The following is a 17,959-nucleotide window of genomic DNA, read 5'->3' as shown; positions in this document are numbered from 1 at the left end:
ACTGTGTTCTACTAACCCCAGCAACAGAACCTACACAGCTCCAAGGACAAGTTGAGCAGCAGTAGTGTTAAGATTGTATTATGAACTTGGAAGCTTCCATGTCAAGCTTGAACACAAATTTCACCATAGCTGCCAAAGGTTGGCTTTGGATAGTAAGTAATTTGTTTTCAACAATGATTAATGGGGCGTTGATAACCAACAACCAGGGAATGAAAAAGCTAGTTACTATTAAAGAAAGATCTTTATGTAGACTGCTTCAATATGACTAGTGAAATTTGTGAACAATTAAAATGAGAAGCATTACCTCCTAGAGGCCAAGAAAATTAAATGTTACCTATAGGAATTACCACAAAGCAAACCATATGCATGAGCTTCTTGACAGCTATGTTCTAGCAATCACATGATTAGAGGCAACAATTTCAATGCATAGGCTGTATAGAATGCACCATCAGGGGAGTTCCTGTACCCCACCTTTTAAACTGTATTTGTGGATATATCCTTGCCACAGCTACTCCATTTACACTTTTGGTCTGGCTCATGATTTTTTGAAAAATCAAGCTTGAAGCCATGTTCACATACCAAACATTGGAGCTTAACTAATCTCTATGCTGGAATTGTTTTATCACCACAAATAGTTTTAAGTACTACAGCTAAGGAAAGCATGAGTCACAGGTAAGCTAGTTTACAATAAATTGGAACTAAAATCTTCAAAATACAACAGCTAATTTCAGGCTTAGACCTGTTAAATCTACTTGAGATCTTTTATGCAGGACTTGCTCCATATCAAAAAGCTTGTCCAATTATTCCTCAGTAACCTCACTTAGCTGGCATCAGTTCAACACTTAAAAATTAGAATTCCTACAGTAAAAGTGACTTTTAGCCTGTAAAATACAATTTGTACAAAAGCTGATTTGACCATTTTAAAAAAAACTGGGGGGTTAATAATAGAATGGACTGAGCATCTCACACCTACAGGAAAGCTTCAACACTTCAGAAATGTAACCACTGGGAATTGCTCATTAGAAAATAATCTTTATTTACATACTGACTACATTTTCATTAATTGATACTGAACATTATTTGCAAAACCGATTCCCCTCTAAGCAGAAACCAAATCAGTGCCCCAATTCTCAAATAATAGGGTTCATCAGGGAAACTTCTAACCAGTCAGCATTTCTTTACACACTAGCTTGGCAAACCATAACCTTGGCTGACATAAACCCTGCATCAAGTCATGCTAATGGCTCCATGTTCAGCTCAGATTGTAATCCATGACTCCCAGTGAAATGATGTTTCCTTTGACGCAAGAAAATGAGAAATTTCAGGCCACATGTCTGCCAGGTTATACAAATGGAAGTCACTTCAACTTGTTTTCACACAACTGACATACCAATTGCTACAGTGTTATTTTTAAACCTAAGTCAAAAGTTATCTTGTCTGTGTTCATCATACTCTGCAGACCCATCTGAATTGAATAATAAAAGTACCTGACAGGTTAGTCAGGGTGCACATTCCCAAATAACCTGAATTTGACACCCTATATATTAACCTGGATGTATGTTACAGATGACAGAACAACTCTTCTGCTGGAAGTTCAGACAAATGATTTTTTTTCTTTGTAATGGGAGCACTTAAAGCAACCAATGGCCAATAAACACACATAGCATTTGTGATAGGGATTGTTAATTTTGTGAAGTAATGCTTTAAAAGAGCCTTAGTAAATTTAAATTAGAATGTGCACCAGGGATCTCCAAGCTGATGGAGTTGGATTGCTTAACCTCACATCTGTTCAACATATCATGTTGGCAATAATATGCAGGGTCCAGCTAAATGAAGAAATACAAGTAAACCACCCATTTTTGCAACCGCAAATACTGAAAGAAGCTGGAGTAAAAGTAGGGGAGAAATAAAGTATAGGCTTTGCAGTGTAAAGGTTCATAAGCTATGCATTTGGACCTCAAGATCTCGGAAATCACTTTCCCATGTAGGGTCATTTACTTGAGATACGTCAAATATTCCAGATGGTGAGGAATCAGTTTGCCCTCAAATCCCAATGTGCCTAGGAAAGAGTAACCTAATGGCTCCCAGGAATACTAATTAATCAGATAACTGTCAGGAGGTAAGTTTCTTCAGGTCAACCCCACTGAAGTATTAGTACAGATCTTAGATAATTTAATGACCCTCAATACCCCAATGCTATAACTGATTAACCAGGAGATTTAAGAGGGCTGGGAAAATATTTGAACTGGGAGAGCAATGTTCTATAGCCTGCATAAGGAATATTGTGTATTTCAGCAAAATATTTCTGTCCAGTTTTTCAACCACCCTCAATGTGCTCAGATTAGTTGTATTGAGTTCCAGTTTTACATTTTAAATATTGCATGGGATGAAGCTAGACAGGATTTCAGAAGGTTAGATTCACTGAGCATTGTCTGAAGCAAATCCTGTTTGCAGCTTCTGAAGTAACATGCCAATTTTTCACCAGTTGTGAACAGAAACCCTGAATTCTGACCAAGAGTAACTTGCTTAACAGAGACTGGGCATTAAACTTGCAAATTTTTCTAGCCTGCAAGACACTACAGGGCAAATTATGAAATGAACTTTTAGAGAAAGTTAACAAAACGTGAGCTCTAAGCATATGGTTACACAATTCCAAGCAAACCAGAATGGGGGAATCATTATGTTTACTGGGTGTGCTTTAACAGTATTGTTGGGGTTGAATTTCAGAACTCTGAACGTCTTCTCTTTCAGAAATTGTAAATGGCTGGCATATTCAAAATGAAACAATTTTGTGGAGCCCAGTGAAATTATGTGAACAGAGGCTGAGTTCAGCAGAAAATACAATTATTTACTCACAGACTAATGTTCCCAGATTTTGATCACCTCACCATTGGTGGCTATGCTTTCAGCTGCTTGATACCACCAATGTCTGAAATCTCTCCCTAAATCTACTTTGCTTTTGTTTAAAGCACTCATTAAACCCCTCTCTGACCAAGCAATGACTCAGGTATTGCATATTGCCAATGATTATCTTTATCACAAGGGTTATATTGACCTAGAGATTAATATCCTGCTTGCACACACAATACCTTAGTTATTTTTCAGGTCAGTGTTTAGATAACTTGAAAAAAAGCAATTATCTACTGCTCGCTTGATAGTAATGCAGCTTGATTCCTAAGTACCCTGTAACATTACTCTCTACCCACAAACTACCACTACATATACAATTCCACTACTCACTATGACATACAAACCCAATCCGGACATCTACTTGTTACAATTGAGAGTGGGGGAGATGAAGAAATTAACAAATGTGCATTTTCCTTTCATATGCAAGGCAATTTGGGCAGAGGTCATGCAGTGAGAAGTTTCTGCCAGAATATGAACTGGCAGCACTGATGGTGCAAGAGGAAATTGTATAAAACTAGCACCCTAAAATGACAGACATTTACTTTTGAAATATCTTGGTATGAGCACAAAGAAATTGAAAGCTACACAAGATGCAAATCCAATTCTTACTGTGGTAACATTTATATTAAAAAAAATGTTAAAATACAAACATAGATGAGAATCAATAATATTTAACAATACATGCGAGAACAACAGATTATAGTACAAGAAATAGTAAGCATTTTAAGAAGTTCCCTCTGCATCAATAAAGTAAGAAACTTGCAGCAAAATACAAGCACATCAACCATTTCTAGAGGTACCATTCTGCTCTAAGAAACTTTACACAGAATTCAGATTCCCAAAATATGCTTTTAAATTCCTCTCTTAGAAAAACAACTGTGAACAATTGCTTTCTAAGTTTGATGTAAGAGTCTTCCTTCATCACTGTCTAAACTTTATCACAAGGCTCACCATCGCACTACGCGGTGGCCTGCACAAACACTTTAATCTCCCAAAACAGTATTAACAGTCAATGCCAACAACCCTGAATATTCCATTAAAGTTTGGAGGCATGAACTAGTCATTTCTACAGCATGTTAAGAGACTGACCACTGAAACCTTACTAGGAGTTTGCAAAACAGCTCATGCTAATCAGAGGCAGCTAAAAAAAACTCCAGAAGTGTGTTTTGATGTTTCCAATAGCACCTGTCTGCTTGCTGCCTCTGCATTTGTGGAGAGGTGCAGCTTAATTGAGATTTTTAATGCCAGGGATGCAATCAAGATTTGAACCTGTAGAGAACTGTAGCCAACTCTGTAATGCATGCTCTCCAAATACACAATCACTTGGCATCTAAGGGCATGTAGCAGCAACCAAAACCAGGATTGATTCACACAAACTTTACAGAACTATTAGGATCTCAGTTAAACTCAATGGTGAGCATTAACAAATCTTCAGAGTCTGCTTCCACTGGAAGTGAGATGTTCCTAATTCTACAATTATGGATTACATCTCCCTGGGCAAATGCCAAGTATTTTGCTGGAGCATGTAACATGAGGAAGAAGCACCAAGAATGACAGATTTGGCAGTGGTAGCAATTTTAGGTAATGAATTAACAGCATCACATGACGTTAAAATGCACTGAATGTAATCTTTCCTAGAGCATAGTCACATTAATACACTTCAAAAGCACAAAATTAAAACTCTATGCATTCAAATGAATAGTGAAAATAGATCTAAACAAGACACAAAAGTCTGAACTTCTACCAATTCAACGAAGGAGCTTTTGTACGTGTTGACGCGGCAGTCCATTCTCAAAAACAAACCTTATTTTGGGATACCAAACAACCAATTTCATAGCACCTTTGGTTATGAAGGTATATTTCATTACACTCCATGTTACAACAATACACAGTCACAGGAACAAACAGGTAACAAGATTTTTTTTTGGTCACAGGGAGTCCAATTGCATTAGATGCACAGACTCACATCACAACACTGCAAATATAAAGTGACCACAGGTTTAAATAAGATTTAAATTGAACAGCTTCAGTAGAACAAAACAGCCTTTTGTATCCCGCTTTCAAACCAAAAAAGAGGTGGTCCTCAGACGGACAGGATTTTTATTTGGTGGGAAGCGGAGGAGGAAGAGAAGAGGAATTTGATTTTGATGAGCATCTTCCTTGTGAGCAGCCTTGAGAGATCCCCTTCCCCTTCCTCCCCACAGCTACATTATCTGGTTTGCAGAGAATTAGTGACCGATGCGTTATCACAGCAGCAGGAAGGACACTTGGAAGTGTTGCCATTTAGACAGACGGAACAGTAACCCCAACAAAATTCGCTGAGGCAGTGGTGCAAAAGTGGCATCGGTGGGGTGATAGTCCAGCAAGGGCTTCAGGACCTCCAAGGCCCAAGTGCCCTGAAATGGCATCTCTCAAAGTCTTTAACTCACAGCTCATCAGACCACAAGATGCCAAGAGGATCTCAGCTGTGAAAGGGAACACAACTAAAGACTCTAAAACCTGCCTTTATAACTTGCTAAAAATCAACCACCATTCAGCACATACAAGATGAAGAAAAGGGAAAGAAAGCATCTTTACAGTTTTACTATACACTTACATTTTTACGTGCAGACGTACTGCCACTTTGTGACCAAAGCACTTCTAAAAACAAATAGGTCCTTTGCCGAATATTAAAACAGCAACTAATTATTAGGAAGCATCCAAAAGGATGAGTATAAATATGTTGGAAAAAATGCAGATTTAGTACTTTCAGTCAGAGGAATAAGGCTCTTTTAGACTGACCCATCCACTCCCCTAGCCATATGCTCATTGACGGCTGCCCCACAGAAGAAAGTGGCTTGACCTATGCACTAGAATGATGGTAAAGTGCATCAGCTGCAGCACTGCTGTCATAAAAACCTTGAGGACATGAAATATAAGTGGCAACTATTCCATTTTCTAATAGGACTATGTTCCTGCTAAGCTGGGACATTCTACAGTATTCACTGTAACACAAGATCCCTTTCTGTAGGTTGCATAGAGACAGACATGTCTACTTAGTGCTGAGAGTCCTAACCTACTATTTTTCAGATGCTGGCACACGTGTGAACTTTCCGCTTAGGGTTCTGTGTTGTACTGTACTGCTGATCTCTTGTTCGGTTACTACAGTCTGACAGCATGCAAAATAACCGCCATAACAAAGGCTAGGTACTTCACAGCACATTGTTTAATACTGAACCAGCCTTGTATAGCTCGAATTCTGCCCTGCAAGGTTTGAGTGACACTGACCAGGAAGACGTGCAACCACACTGTACATAGAATGCATAACGTCCAAACCTCCTCCTCATGGTTACTTGGTTCTGACCTCATGCAATGATCCGTACTATGGCAGCTACTTGCTTAATGGGCTTCGCTCCCTTCCCCTGCTGGCCTTGAAAGGAGAAACACTGAATAGTTTGATTCGCTACAATGTAGTTTTTTAAAAAAAGTGGCACAACATTGAAAAAATTTTAAAATAATTATTATCAATCCACCTTGTACTTTCCTTCTCTCCTTGTCTCCCAAGACAGGGATTGATCTATTACTTGGGAGTGTGACAGTGATACCAAATAGATCACAAGCAAACAGTGTTTTTGCTTCAGGTTATATAAATGCCAAATACAATGCCATGCAGCCTTCATCAAACACTGCCACTCCCCCTGAAGTGCACTGGGCTACCTAACTGATCTTATATTGTATGAAATTAATCAGGGCTAAGTTGTTCTTTATAACATTCTAACTGTATGAGGCAAATGCAGAATTACTCTAAGGAAATCACCATAAGGCAGATACTTTTATTACTACAGAGGTTTAAACGTTCAAGGCAAAGGAGATTCTTTCCAAACTTGACTAAAACTAGAACATAAAATCGAGTGCGTCTTCATGAGAGACTGCAATGGACACTCTGCCTCCAGTGTACCCAAGTATCCACACAGGCAGCCGATTTTCCCTATTTCCCCATGTCAGCAGACACAGAGATCTCTTCGCGGGTAGCCTCCGTCTTTGGAAAGTTCATGTCCAGGATGTGTCGCTGCAGATGTCTCACCCATTCTTCCTGAATCGAAAGCGGACCATGGAACTCCACATCACAAAATCTGACCAGGAAGGGAAATGCATCAGAGGTTGTTGATTCAATTAAAACATTCCTTTGCTTTCAAAAAGAAAAGCTGCCCTTTTCACTTTCTCTTTCCTGTCCCAGCCACTGGTTACTACATGTAAGTCACGAAAAGGGGCATACCATCACATTGGTGTGGATAGAATAAGGGGTGTGGTATTACCAGCCACAAGCCAGGAACCAATTTTTTTTTAAAGGAAAGATAGCCATGGAAGCTTCATTACAAGGGTCTGACAATGACAGTGTCATTAAACATCAACTTATCCTCAAACTGCTTGATTTAATCCAATACACTTCCAATGAATATTATAGAGAACCAAAGATTGTATACTTCAGTAATAGTTTCTTGGTGTGAATACTGTTCAATTTACATCTAGCAGCATGCGTCCTGTCCAGTCAGTATAAACCAGCTCCCCTTATGACCCAATTTGTGTGCACTGACAGGATTTTGAAAAGTCAAAAACAGGACACCACGTCTTGGAAGGCAGGACTTCATAAGAACATACAGTAAGAGGCAGAAGTTGACATTCGGACCTTCAAGTTTGCCCACCATTTAACAAGATGATATCTATTTGTGTCCTGAATTCCACTCTCCCATATGTGACCAAAACCCTTAAAATAAATAAATTCACCTCAACTTAAAAAAAAATTCAACGGTCCCAAATCTACTGTCTTCTGAGGCAGGTGTGTTCCAAACTTGCCCAACAATGAAAAAATATTTCCCCTCATTTCTGTCCAGAAAGAGCAACCACTCAATTTCTTATCATAGAAAGGATCCTATCATCTAGTCACCCACATGAAGAAACATCTTTTCCACATTCACCTTGTCAAAACCATTCAAGATCTTTGAAATTTCCTCACTCTTCTAAACTCCACTGAAAACAAACCCAGCCTATCCAACCTATCCTCATTCCAAGCAGCAATCTACTAAACATCTGAATCGCCTTCAATGTATTTATGTTCTTCCTTTAATCAGGAGACCAAAACTGCGGACAGTATTGTGGTCTCACCAATGCCTTGTACAAGTGAAGCATAACCTCTATCTTGTGTTAAATTCCTCTCATCATAAAAGGAAAATATTCCATGAGCCTCCTTAATCACTCACTGCACCTGTATGTCAACATTTTGTGACTCATGCACTAGAACAGCTAGATCCCTCTTCATCTCAGAATTCTGTAGTAGTTCTACCCTTAACTAATTCGCTATTTTATTCTTCCTGCCAAAATGAACCACTTATTTTTCACATTACACAATCCAGCTGCCAGATCTTTGCCTTCTCACAATCTATGTTCATCTACATGATTATGTCATCTTCATAGTAACTTTCTACCAAGCTTTGTGTCATTTTCAAATTTATCCCATGGCTTTGCTCCCCTCATCTCAGCCACTGATATAAACTGTAAAAAAAAAAATTGAGGGCCCAACAGAGACTCCCATGGGATCCAATTCATCACATCCTACCACATATACATATTGCTGTTTTCTTCCAACTAGCCAACCAATTTTCTATCCATGCTATTAATTTTCCCCACTACCATGAGCTCTTACTTTGCACAATAATCCTTCATGTATCACCATGTCAATAGTGAGAGACAAATAGGAGTCTGGGACTGGAGCAGTCAAAGGTAGGAAGTCACATGTTGATATCTCCCAGAATAAGACAGCAGTAACTGGAGTGACCTGGCTAGTTGGGTAGCTGGCATGGGACTGTGTTCACCATTATCGAGCAGCTGAACACAAGTGGGAGGGAAAGGTGGCATAAAGAACCTCTGGATCTTAAAACATAAAGAGAAAAGGAGCAACAAATGCATACTTGGTACTTGGGAAACAGCTGGACAGTCCCTCACCTCAGTCTCATTTGAAGAAAAAGGCAGTTACAAGAGAGGGATAACAAGTCCTAAAAAGGATGCAACTTTGCAGAAGTTTGCAGAGTAGCACAGCAATTGTAACAAACACCTCTCATCCCCAAAAACATTTAAAGCATGCAGAAACACAAAGTAATTTAAGCTCATGTGCCTACCAATACCTCTACACAGAATTCCTATACAGAGATAACATGTAAACAATAAATGCATTGACTAGGAAAATGCATAACAGGTATTTACATCCTGCATGCAGGTTATAATTCATTGCAATATAAAGCTGTCTCCATAATCCTCAACTTCTGTTGCTTGTTGTTGCTAAACAGTGGTGGTTGGTACCAGTGGTGTAAATGCTTGAAGGTTTGGAAAAAATGATCAGATTTAATTAATGTGTCCAAAGGGCAATGACCTTTTTAACACTTCAGGTGGAATACAAAAAAATGAAAAGCTCAGAGAGAACGTTTCACTTGCTGGGACCCAATTCAATCTGACCTTAATCAAAAAGCCACAATGAGCATAAAGCAGCAACTTTGAGGGTTGCAGAGTAGGTAGGGTTGAACCTGAAGGACCGGGAACTAAATATACATAGTTATAAAATTATGTTAACAAGACAAACAGGGAAAATGACTGAGAAGATGTAGAAACAAAACTATTCAATGGTGAGGGAGGATAGAATGAGGACAAAGCTTTCAGTGGAGACCATATGGATGGAACTAAGAGACAGTAAAGCATCTAAAACTGTAGTAGGTGTGTATAGAGACTTCTGGTAGCAGCTCTGAAATGCTATAAATGCAGAAATTATGCAAGTGTAGGCAAAGCCAGGGCAGCATTAATGGGGAATTATAACTTTAACACAGATTGAAAGAGGCAGACAAGAACCTAGGACTAAATTAATTTAGGATATCTGATTGGCGTGGATGAGTTGGACTGAAGGTCTGTTTTTGTGCTGCATATCTCTATGACTCTATGACCTGTCAGAAAGGTAGTGAATTTATGGAGTGTGTCCAGGCTAGTTTCTTACAGCAATATGTCCTGGATGCAGCACAGGGAAAAGCAATATTGGATTTAGTAGTGAGTCATGAGCCAAATGTAATTAGTAAACTTACTGCACAAGAACGGTTATCAAAGGTAATCATAACATGATCTAGTTCAATGTAGCATTTGAAAGTGAAAAGCATGAATCAGCTGCTGCAGTTTTAGGTTTAGGTAAGGCCGACTTTAATAAGACAAAGTCTGTCCACAGTAAACTGGGAAAATCTGCTATTTGATAAAACAATCAAGAACAGTGGAGGATGTTTAAAGAAACATGTAACACAATACAAAACCAATTTATACCCCTGAGAGGGTAAAGCTTCACTGCATCGAAAAAACACCCATGGAGACCTAAAGAGATAAGGGACAGCACAAAACTAAAAGGGCTTACAAAAATGCAAGAAACAGTGCAGATCCTGCTGAATGGGGAAGATAAAAAGATCAACAAAGGGCCACAAAGCAGCTTATAAGAATGATAATGCAAGGAAACTTGCCAGGGACATCAAACACAGAGAAAGACATTTTATAGTTACGTAAAAGGCGATGGTAAGGAGCAATGTTGACCCACTAAAAACTGAAAGTGGATTATACTGTCAATGACTACAGGGAAAAAGCAAAGACGTTGAATAATTACATTGCCTCAGTATATATAGTACAAAAGGCGCATAATGTGCCGGTAGTCCATGGAAATTAATCGTGGATCAGGAACAGAATAAAATTAAGTAAATTAATGGAATTCAGAATGACAAATCCCCAGGACTTGATAGTTTCCATCTGAGCATGATAAAGGAAGGATGGGAGTACACTGAAGACACCCTAACTATAATCTTTTCGAGTTCCCGAGATACAGGAGTGATCCCTCTGGATTAGAAAACTGCAAATCACTCCACTTCTTTAAGAACATGGAACAGGAAAATAAAACTACAGACCAGTTCGTGCAACATCAGTGGTGGGGACATTCTTGGAAGTTATAATCAAGAATGGGGTAATTGAACACCTTGAAATTTTCAGTTATTCAGGGAGAGTGAGCATGGATTCATGACAGGTAGGTCAGACTTGACAAACTTCACTGAAATGTTTGAAGACTTCAAGAAGGTAGTGGACAGGGAATATCTATGGATGTTGTTTAAATTTTTTAAAAAATTCATCCACAGTATATGGGCATCGCTGATTAGGCCAGTATTTATTGCCCATCCCTAATTGCTCAGAGGGCAATTGAGTCAACCATATTGCTGTGGTGTGATGATTCCGTTTTGGTCCTGAATTTATTTAAATTAAGAGATGTTGAGACAGAGGTGTCAAGCAGTCTGTTCCAAACCAATAAAGTAAACAGCTTGCAAGCCTTGTGTTCTTTAAAAAAAAAGTTGGGAACAATAGAAGCAGCATGAAAGTGTAGGGTCATGCTCCCACAGAACCAGGATTTTAGTTTAACTTTCAGTAGCTATTGGAGTTCAGAAGCTGCTATACATTTCTCCCTGCTCAAGCAAAATGCTGGACTTCCTCCTGGACTGGAGAAACATTGCTTGTGAGACAATCTATTTCACTGAATGTGTCTTCATCAAGGACGTATTTATGGGATGCTACTATTGTGAAACAGCTTAACAATGGTTGTTAACATTAAAGTTATTTTAAGTATTTTGATAGAGTTACAGCTAAGCTAATTTTCAAAAATTCTTATTTTGTCTGTATTTTAACTGTGCTCTAAGAATAACGTGCTTTGATTCAAGCTTGATAGCTTGTCCAATCAAATTGTATTCGGTATTCCTTACACTTGCCTCTAAAAATAAGAAAAGGGTGGGGACTAGACTACCTTCTTAATATATTTTGAGGGGATTTGGTCTGGTCCATAACATTGGCCGTGGAGTCATATGTAGGCCCGACTAGGTAAGGATGATAGTTTCCTTCCCCAAAGGATATTAACGACCAGATACATTTTTCCGACAGTGGTTTCATGATCATTAGACCTTTAATTCCAGACATTTTTAAAATTTGAACTTAGGTCTGTGGATTAATAATCTCGTGATAATACCACTAGGCCATTGCATCCCCTTATATGGGCATCCTGAAGGCATTTGCTAAAGTCTCACAAAACAGACTGTTAACTAAGGTCAAAGCCCACAAACTGAGGGCAAATTATTGACAAGGCTAGAAATTTTGTTGAGCAGCAAGTGACAGAAACTAAGGATAATTAACAAATTGGTAGGATATGACCAGTGGTGTCCCACAAGGATCTGTTAGTGCCTCAATTATTCAGATTAATGACTTGGATAATAGCATAGAAAGTCATATATCAAAACTTGCTGACAGAGGTATTATACAGTATAGCTGATGGCATAAAGCTACAAATGAATATTGATAAACTAAATGAATGGGCAAAACCATGTCAGATGGAGTTCAATGTAAGCAAATCCATTTTTGAACCAAAGAAAGGATACGTCAGAGTACTTTCTAGATGGTATGAAGCGAATGCCCAAAGAGACTTGGGGGTTTAGGTGTGTAGACCTTTAAACTCTCATGAACAGGTGCAAAATCTAATCCAGAAAGATAATGGAATACTGGCCTTTATATCAAGAGAACTTGAGTACAAGGGAATAGAATTTATGCTACAAAACCTTGGTTCGACCCCATTTGAAGAGCAGATCTGGCACCACATCTTTGGAAGAATATATTAACCTTGGAGGGAGTACAACATAGGTTGATAAAAATGATACCTGGACTTCAGGGGTTAAGTTATGAGGACAGATTACACACATCTGGCCCATTTTCTCTAGAATTTAGAAGGTTAGCAAGTATTCTTGATTTAATCTTCAAGCTATTAACAGAATAAGACACGGTAGATGAAAATAAACTATTTCTACTGGTTGGGGATTCTTGAACTGGCAGCACAGTCTGAGAATTCGGGCTGGAGTGTTCAGGAGGGATTTTAGGAAGCACTTTTACACATGACAGATATTTGGAACTCTTTTCCATAAACAGCAGTGGATGTAGAATCAGTTGTTAATTTTAAATTTGAGATGGATATATTTTTGTAAAGATATTAAGGAATAGGAACCAAAGGCCGGTATAAGGAGTTCGGCCATAGATCAGCCATGATCTCATTGAATGGCAAAACAAGCTCGAGGAACTGAATGGCCTACTCTTGTTCAGATATTCCTTTAAGGCTGAATAATGAGGCACCCTATGCCAGGGATTATAGCCTCAATTAGGGCCCCCTGCTTGCTCAGTCCCACCCCTGAAGCCACTCTGCTTCCCAGCCTCTCTCTACCCTTATCACTCGCCTACAGTAATATACATTATTTTTCCCTGTTGACTGGTCTCTTTTGTCTTTTAAGTCATTCTGTACCTATTCCAGTGAAAAAGAGCATTTGTTAATCTCCAATACTGCCAACTTGTACACCCAAGGGAAATAAAAGGTGCTCCCACAAATTGAAAAGAATGTGACTAGGAAATATTTGCTTTCCTCATCCCTCTCCTTTTAAAAGTTCAATCCCCAGGGTGAAGTGCAGCACAGCCTTTTTGGGTTTGCCAATAGTAAATGGAACATGACAGTTTAGAAACATGAGGGGCAGCTAAAAGGGGAGGAGCTCTAGTGAAGCTAAAAATCCAGATCTTTCAGCAATTCTGAGAAAACTGTTAGGATGTTGGAATATTTGGTCATCCCAGTCATATGGCACTTCTTTGCATTTATTTGAATGAATGTCTACAGCCGGAAGCCAGATGAAACAGGACAGAAATGGAGGCAATCTAGATGCACTTTCATAGGCAGTTATTTAGATTTACACATTGAAAATATGCACTTCCTAACCCAACAGCCAAAATTTAAGTCCATGTCTACTGGCATGGGTCCAAGTGAATCCCCAATTAGCGTACATCACTTGTCTACAATTAGTATCAAATTAATATGTGACAGTGAAGAGGAAGCCAATCCTAATGAAATGGTTCAACATTTCACAGTACTGATTGTTGCAACCCAATTCTTTAAACTGGTAACTTTCAAGTCAGGTAGGGAACAATGAAAAGATGACAAGAGATAGCAGCTCTTAAAATGCCTCAGCAATGTTTGACTAAAAGAATGGAAAGACATCTCTCAAGTTCTCCATTACCAGACAACCAGATATCATCAGCAGAGCCAGAACATTTACTCTTTATGATTAGCTCCATCACTGGACTTAACATTCATCCACTGCTCTAATTATTTCAATAGGACTACACTCTCCCTACATTTTCTACCACAAAGGAGGCCAAGTGCAGCTGAGTTGTGATTACACCATCACCACATCCCTTTCCAAGCTAGACAAAGAAATATATCCCTCAGTGGAGACTGTTTCAATAGCCTGGAAATCAATATCATTATGGAAATTCCGGCCCACAAATTCCAAAGGTCCAACACCATCCTTTCAGGAAATGGAGCACTGGCAATAAATGCTGCCTTGCTCATATCACTAAATACAAATTTTAACACAAAATCAGCTCTAATGTTCCACACAGCAATATGAACAAGCATATTCCACAGCATGACTGGGACATTACCTGCATTTCAGAGTGTAGATGTTTCCTATAAACTTCACCAGTGAGATGGGCTCAGGCTTCGGCACCGGAAAGATCACAGGTCTCACTCGGAGGGGTCTTGGTTCCTCTGATTTTGGCCTGAACGTTTTTGTCTCCTTCCCTTCCTCTCGTTTTGGTGACACGTTCTCTGTACATACCACCGGCTTATGTTGCTTACGCTCATAGTCTGAACACGAAAGAGAATTCGTTAGATTGCTGTTTCAGTCAATGCATAATATTCATGTCCATTTCCACCTTTGAGGAAGGCATTCCTAAGAATAATTGCAGGTGTTGTCACCATTTACTGTAAACAGGAAGTACAATTAAACCCTCCAAAGATCACATTGCTCTATTAAAAATTCCTAAATAACTTCCACAGAAAGTCATGGCATTAATGGGCTTAAACATACTTGGAACGAGGAACAACATTACTAAATGACTTACTCAACTTACTGTTTAAGAGTCAGTAGACACTTTGTTCAAGCTTTATATACTTTAATCAGTAATATTCGGATATGTGAATGTCAACCGTATTCAAACAAACTATAGGAAGATACAGATTACTGCATCTTAAGAGTTTTAAGATGTACTGAATTAGCTGGTTCTGTTATGGAGTTTGGGAGAGAACACATAAAATCTTATTTCTGGAACTGTGGCACAGTTCGAGCATAATTTTCCTCTCATGTATGCAAATGGTCATTTAGAGGGTTTAACTGCACTTATCAACTGGACTATTCCACATTGGCCTCAAACTGATTGGCCATAAGAGAAATGCCATTTATCAATTACGTTCCTGCACCATGTCTTTTTCACATTCAGTGCAGAACACAATTCTTAACTACAGGTTATGCTCTAAATAGGAGAGGAGTGTATCAGCGCAGTTCTTTTCATCTATTCTTCCACCTACTAACCTCCCCTTCCCTGAAATTATTGAACTCAAAGTTATGCTTGCAAGGTGAATGTTATGCAGGATTTTCTAAGTTGCCAAACCGCATGCAAACGGGGCTTGATCTCATACCGGTATAGGCTTACTTACACATTACAATGAATTATACACCATGGTTCGGTTTCTACACAGGGGAAAAGAGTGCGAGAACAAAAGAGGTACAATAAATACAATCCACTCACGTGCAAATTAAAGCAAAACAAAAAAGAAAGAAACTTATATACATAAGCAAGCAAAAGCTGCAACTAGTCCTGAACTTCTAGGGTTAGGCTTTGCATTCTCAAGCATGTCAATGAAATGGTGGCTCAATCTCATTAGGGAGGGGAAGAACTTTGTGTCTGGATCACAGCACGTATAATTACACAGTTTCCTTGACAGTGCTTTTCAAGTTAACAAGTTTTCTCCCCAGCACTGTCAAAGTTCATATTTAGTTTTGTTTTTGTTGGTTAAGTTATACAAAGCCAAAGGGTCTCACATGTGTCGGTGAGTGCAGGTTCAGCCTTTTCGTGGAGTTCCTCAAACTGAGACAGACTCGGTAACTTCCTTTTCAATCCAGATTTCAGATGGCCACGCATGTGGTTGGAGAGGCCTACACCCGTGGTTAGTGTCACTCCACAATACTCACAGGTTCCTAACTTGACTGGGTGCTCTGTTGTCCAAAATGAAATTAAGATTCAGTTACCACCCTGCCTTCCACAGTTTGATTTGCTAATTTTAATTTGAGGTTCTGGCAGGTCTCAACCTAGTTCCCAGCATAATTAAAGGCTCTCAAGTTTAGCACTGACTGTAGGTTTTCTTTAGAGGGGGCTGAGGGAAACAGAAACATCACATAACCATGAGGGCCTGCTTTTGGAGGACAAGGATTGGTAAAGATGGTAGGCAGCTGGGAGATGGACAATGGAATAGAGAGCTGGAGTAAGAGCTCTGCATTATGGATGATGCCCTATCTGACTAGGAAATCCTCAATGACTGCAAAGCAGAAAGATGCACCACTTTCAATCACGCAGTTCTCACGCAAACACATACTCAGTCACTTGTCATCCATGCATCAAGCCAGGTATTTGGAGGCAGGAGAAAGAGTTGCAAAGTAAAGGAAGCCCAAGAGTCCACTTGATGATTTATCCTAAAACCAGCATTTACCACTGAACAATTACTACCTCTCTGTTTTTTAAAGACAACCTTCAATGAATTGCCTTTCAAGTTTTGGCTGTACTGATTAAAATCTGGATGGAAAATTACATTTGTTCAAACATACATTTTGATCGAATCTTCGTGATGTCTGAAACATTACTACATTGCTGCAAGCAACATAGACTGAAACCAATGGAAATGTGGATCTGTCAAACTGTGGGTATGAAAGATACTAATGTGACAGCAGCACACAATTCATGAACAAACACTTACTTCTGTACTCCAAATACTTCAAACAGGCTATTCAGTCTATCAAGTCTATGCCAGAAACGAGCATTTGTTTATAATTGAAGAATGGCAAACATTTCAACTGATTACAGTGCAGCTCCTTCCCCCAGGATTGCCCATTATGGTGCAGCTCCTACTCCCAGAACTGCCACCACAAGCAGGGTGAGAGAGGCACGGGTGAGGGAGAGAGGTGCCCAGGTGAGAGGGGGAAGATAAGTTATCATTGAGCAGAAACCAAAGTGGACCGGCCACACGAGCGCTGTGTTTACAAGGTAAGGTCAGAGGTTGGGAATTGTAAGGGAACTGTTCTCCCGACTCCCCAAGCCTTTTCCACCATCTTAAAGACAGAAGTCAGATGTGTTCTCCAATTACTTAGAGGATACTACTCCAACAACCTACAAGAAGTCTGACATCACAGAAGACAAAGTAGCCCATTTGATCAGCATCAACACATACACCACCTTAACCATTCACTCCTCCACTGATGGGACACAGTGGCAGCTGTAAGTACCATCTGCAAGATACACTAAGCAACTTGCCAAGCTTTCTTTGACACCACTTTCCAAGCCCTTAGTCTCCACTAGAAGTCCAAAGGACAGAAGACAAAGCATGGAAACACCACCTTCCAAATTCCATCCAAGCCAGATACCATCCCAACCTGTAACTATTATCATCATTATTCACTATCACTAGGTCAAAATCCTGAAGTTCCCTTTTTTGAGCACTGAGTGTGCCCCTACACTCAAGGATAGCAGTGGTCCCAGATGCTGGCTTGCCTTCTCTAGAGCAATAAATGCTGACCTTATCTGCAATACCCATGCCTCAAAAACAAATTTAAAAGGTAAAATCTTGAGGATCTAGTGAAAATCACAACCAGTGGTTACATTGAGACTGGTTAAGAGTTCTCAAGATCAGCAAAAACATGAAAACCAATTTAAAAGCTGCATCAAGCACAGTGAAGGAAAGTCAGAGTGAACCGTCATGCATTGAACAGGAGGCGAGTCTTAATCTGCCACCATGGTAGGGATTCAAGAACTCAAGACATTGAAGAGTATGGACTGTACTGAATGACTTCTCTCCCCTTCATTCTACATATTAGATAGTCTGAGG

General features: G+C 39.4%; 1 protein-coding gene across 4 annotated transcripts in view; it reads right to left on the bottom strand.

Annotated features, from left to right (window-relative positions):
- Nucleotides 1-3,501: 3,501 nt before the first annotated feature.
- LOC122552357 (uncharacterized) overlaps nucleotides 3,502-17,959 on the bottom strand; it is a 144,718-nt gene continuing 130,260 nt past the window's right edge. For 2 of the 4 annotated variants that reach the window (XM_087983221.1, XM_087983220.1), the window contains exons 13-15: nucleotides 15,906-16,079; nucleotides 14,467-14,671; nucleotides 3,502-7,022 (exon numbers count right to left, since the gene is read on the bottom strand). In XM_087983221.1, coding sequence (XP_087839347.1) covers nucleotides 6,878-7,022; nucleotides 14,467-14,671; nucleotides 15,906-16,079 — 524 coding nt within the window. In that variant the 3' untranslated portion in view covers nucleotides 3,502-6,877. The remainder of the gene's footprint in view (nucleotides 7,023-14,466; nucleotides 14,672-15,905; nucleotides 16,080-17,959) is intronic. The other 2 variants (XM_087983224.1, XM_087983222.1) reach the window with 1 other exon arrangement.

This window comes from Chiloscyllium plagiosum, unplaced genomic scaffold (genome assembly GCF_037043375.1).
Source record: "Chiloscyllium plagiosum isolate Xiang-an unplaced genomic scaffold, Cpla_swu_hap1 HiC_scaffold_45, whole genome shotgun sequence".
Lineage (NCBI taxonomy): Eukaryota > Metazoa > Chordata > Chondrichthyes > Orectolobiformes > Hemiscylliidae > Chiloscyllium > Chiloscyllium plagiosum.
The sequence above is the reverse complement of the archived record's forward strand: the minus strand, read 5'-3'. Positions and strand labels throughout refer to the sequence as shown.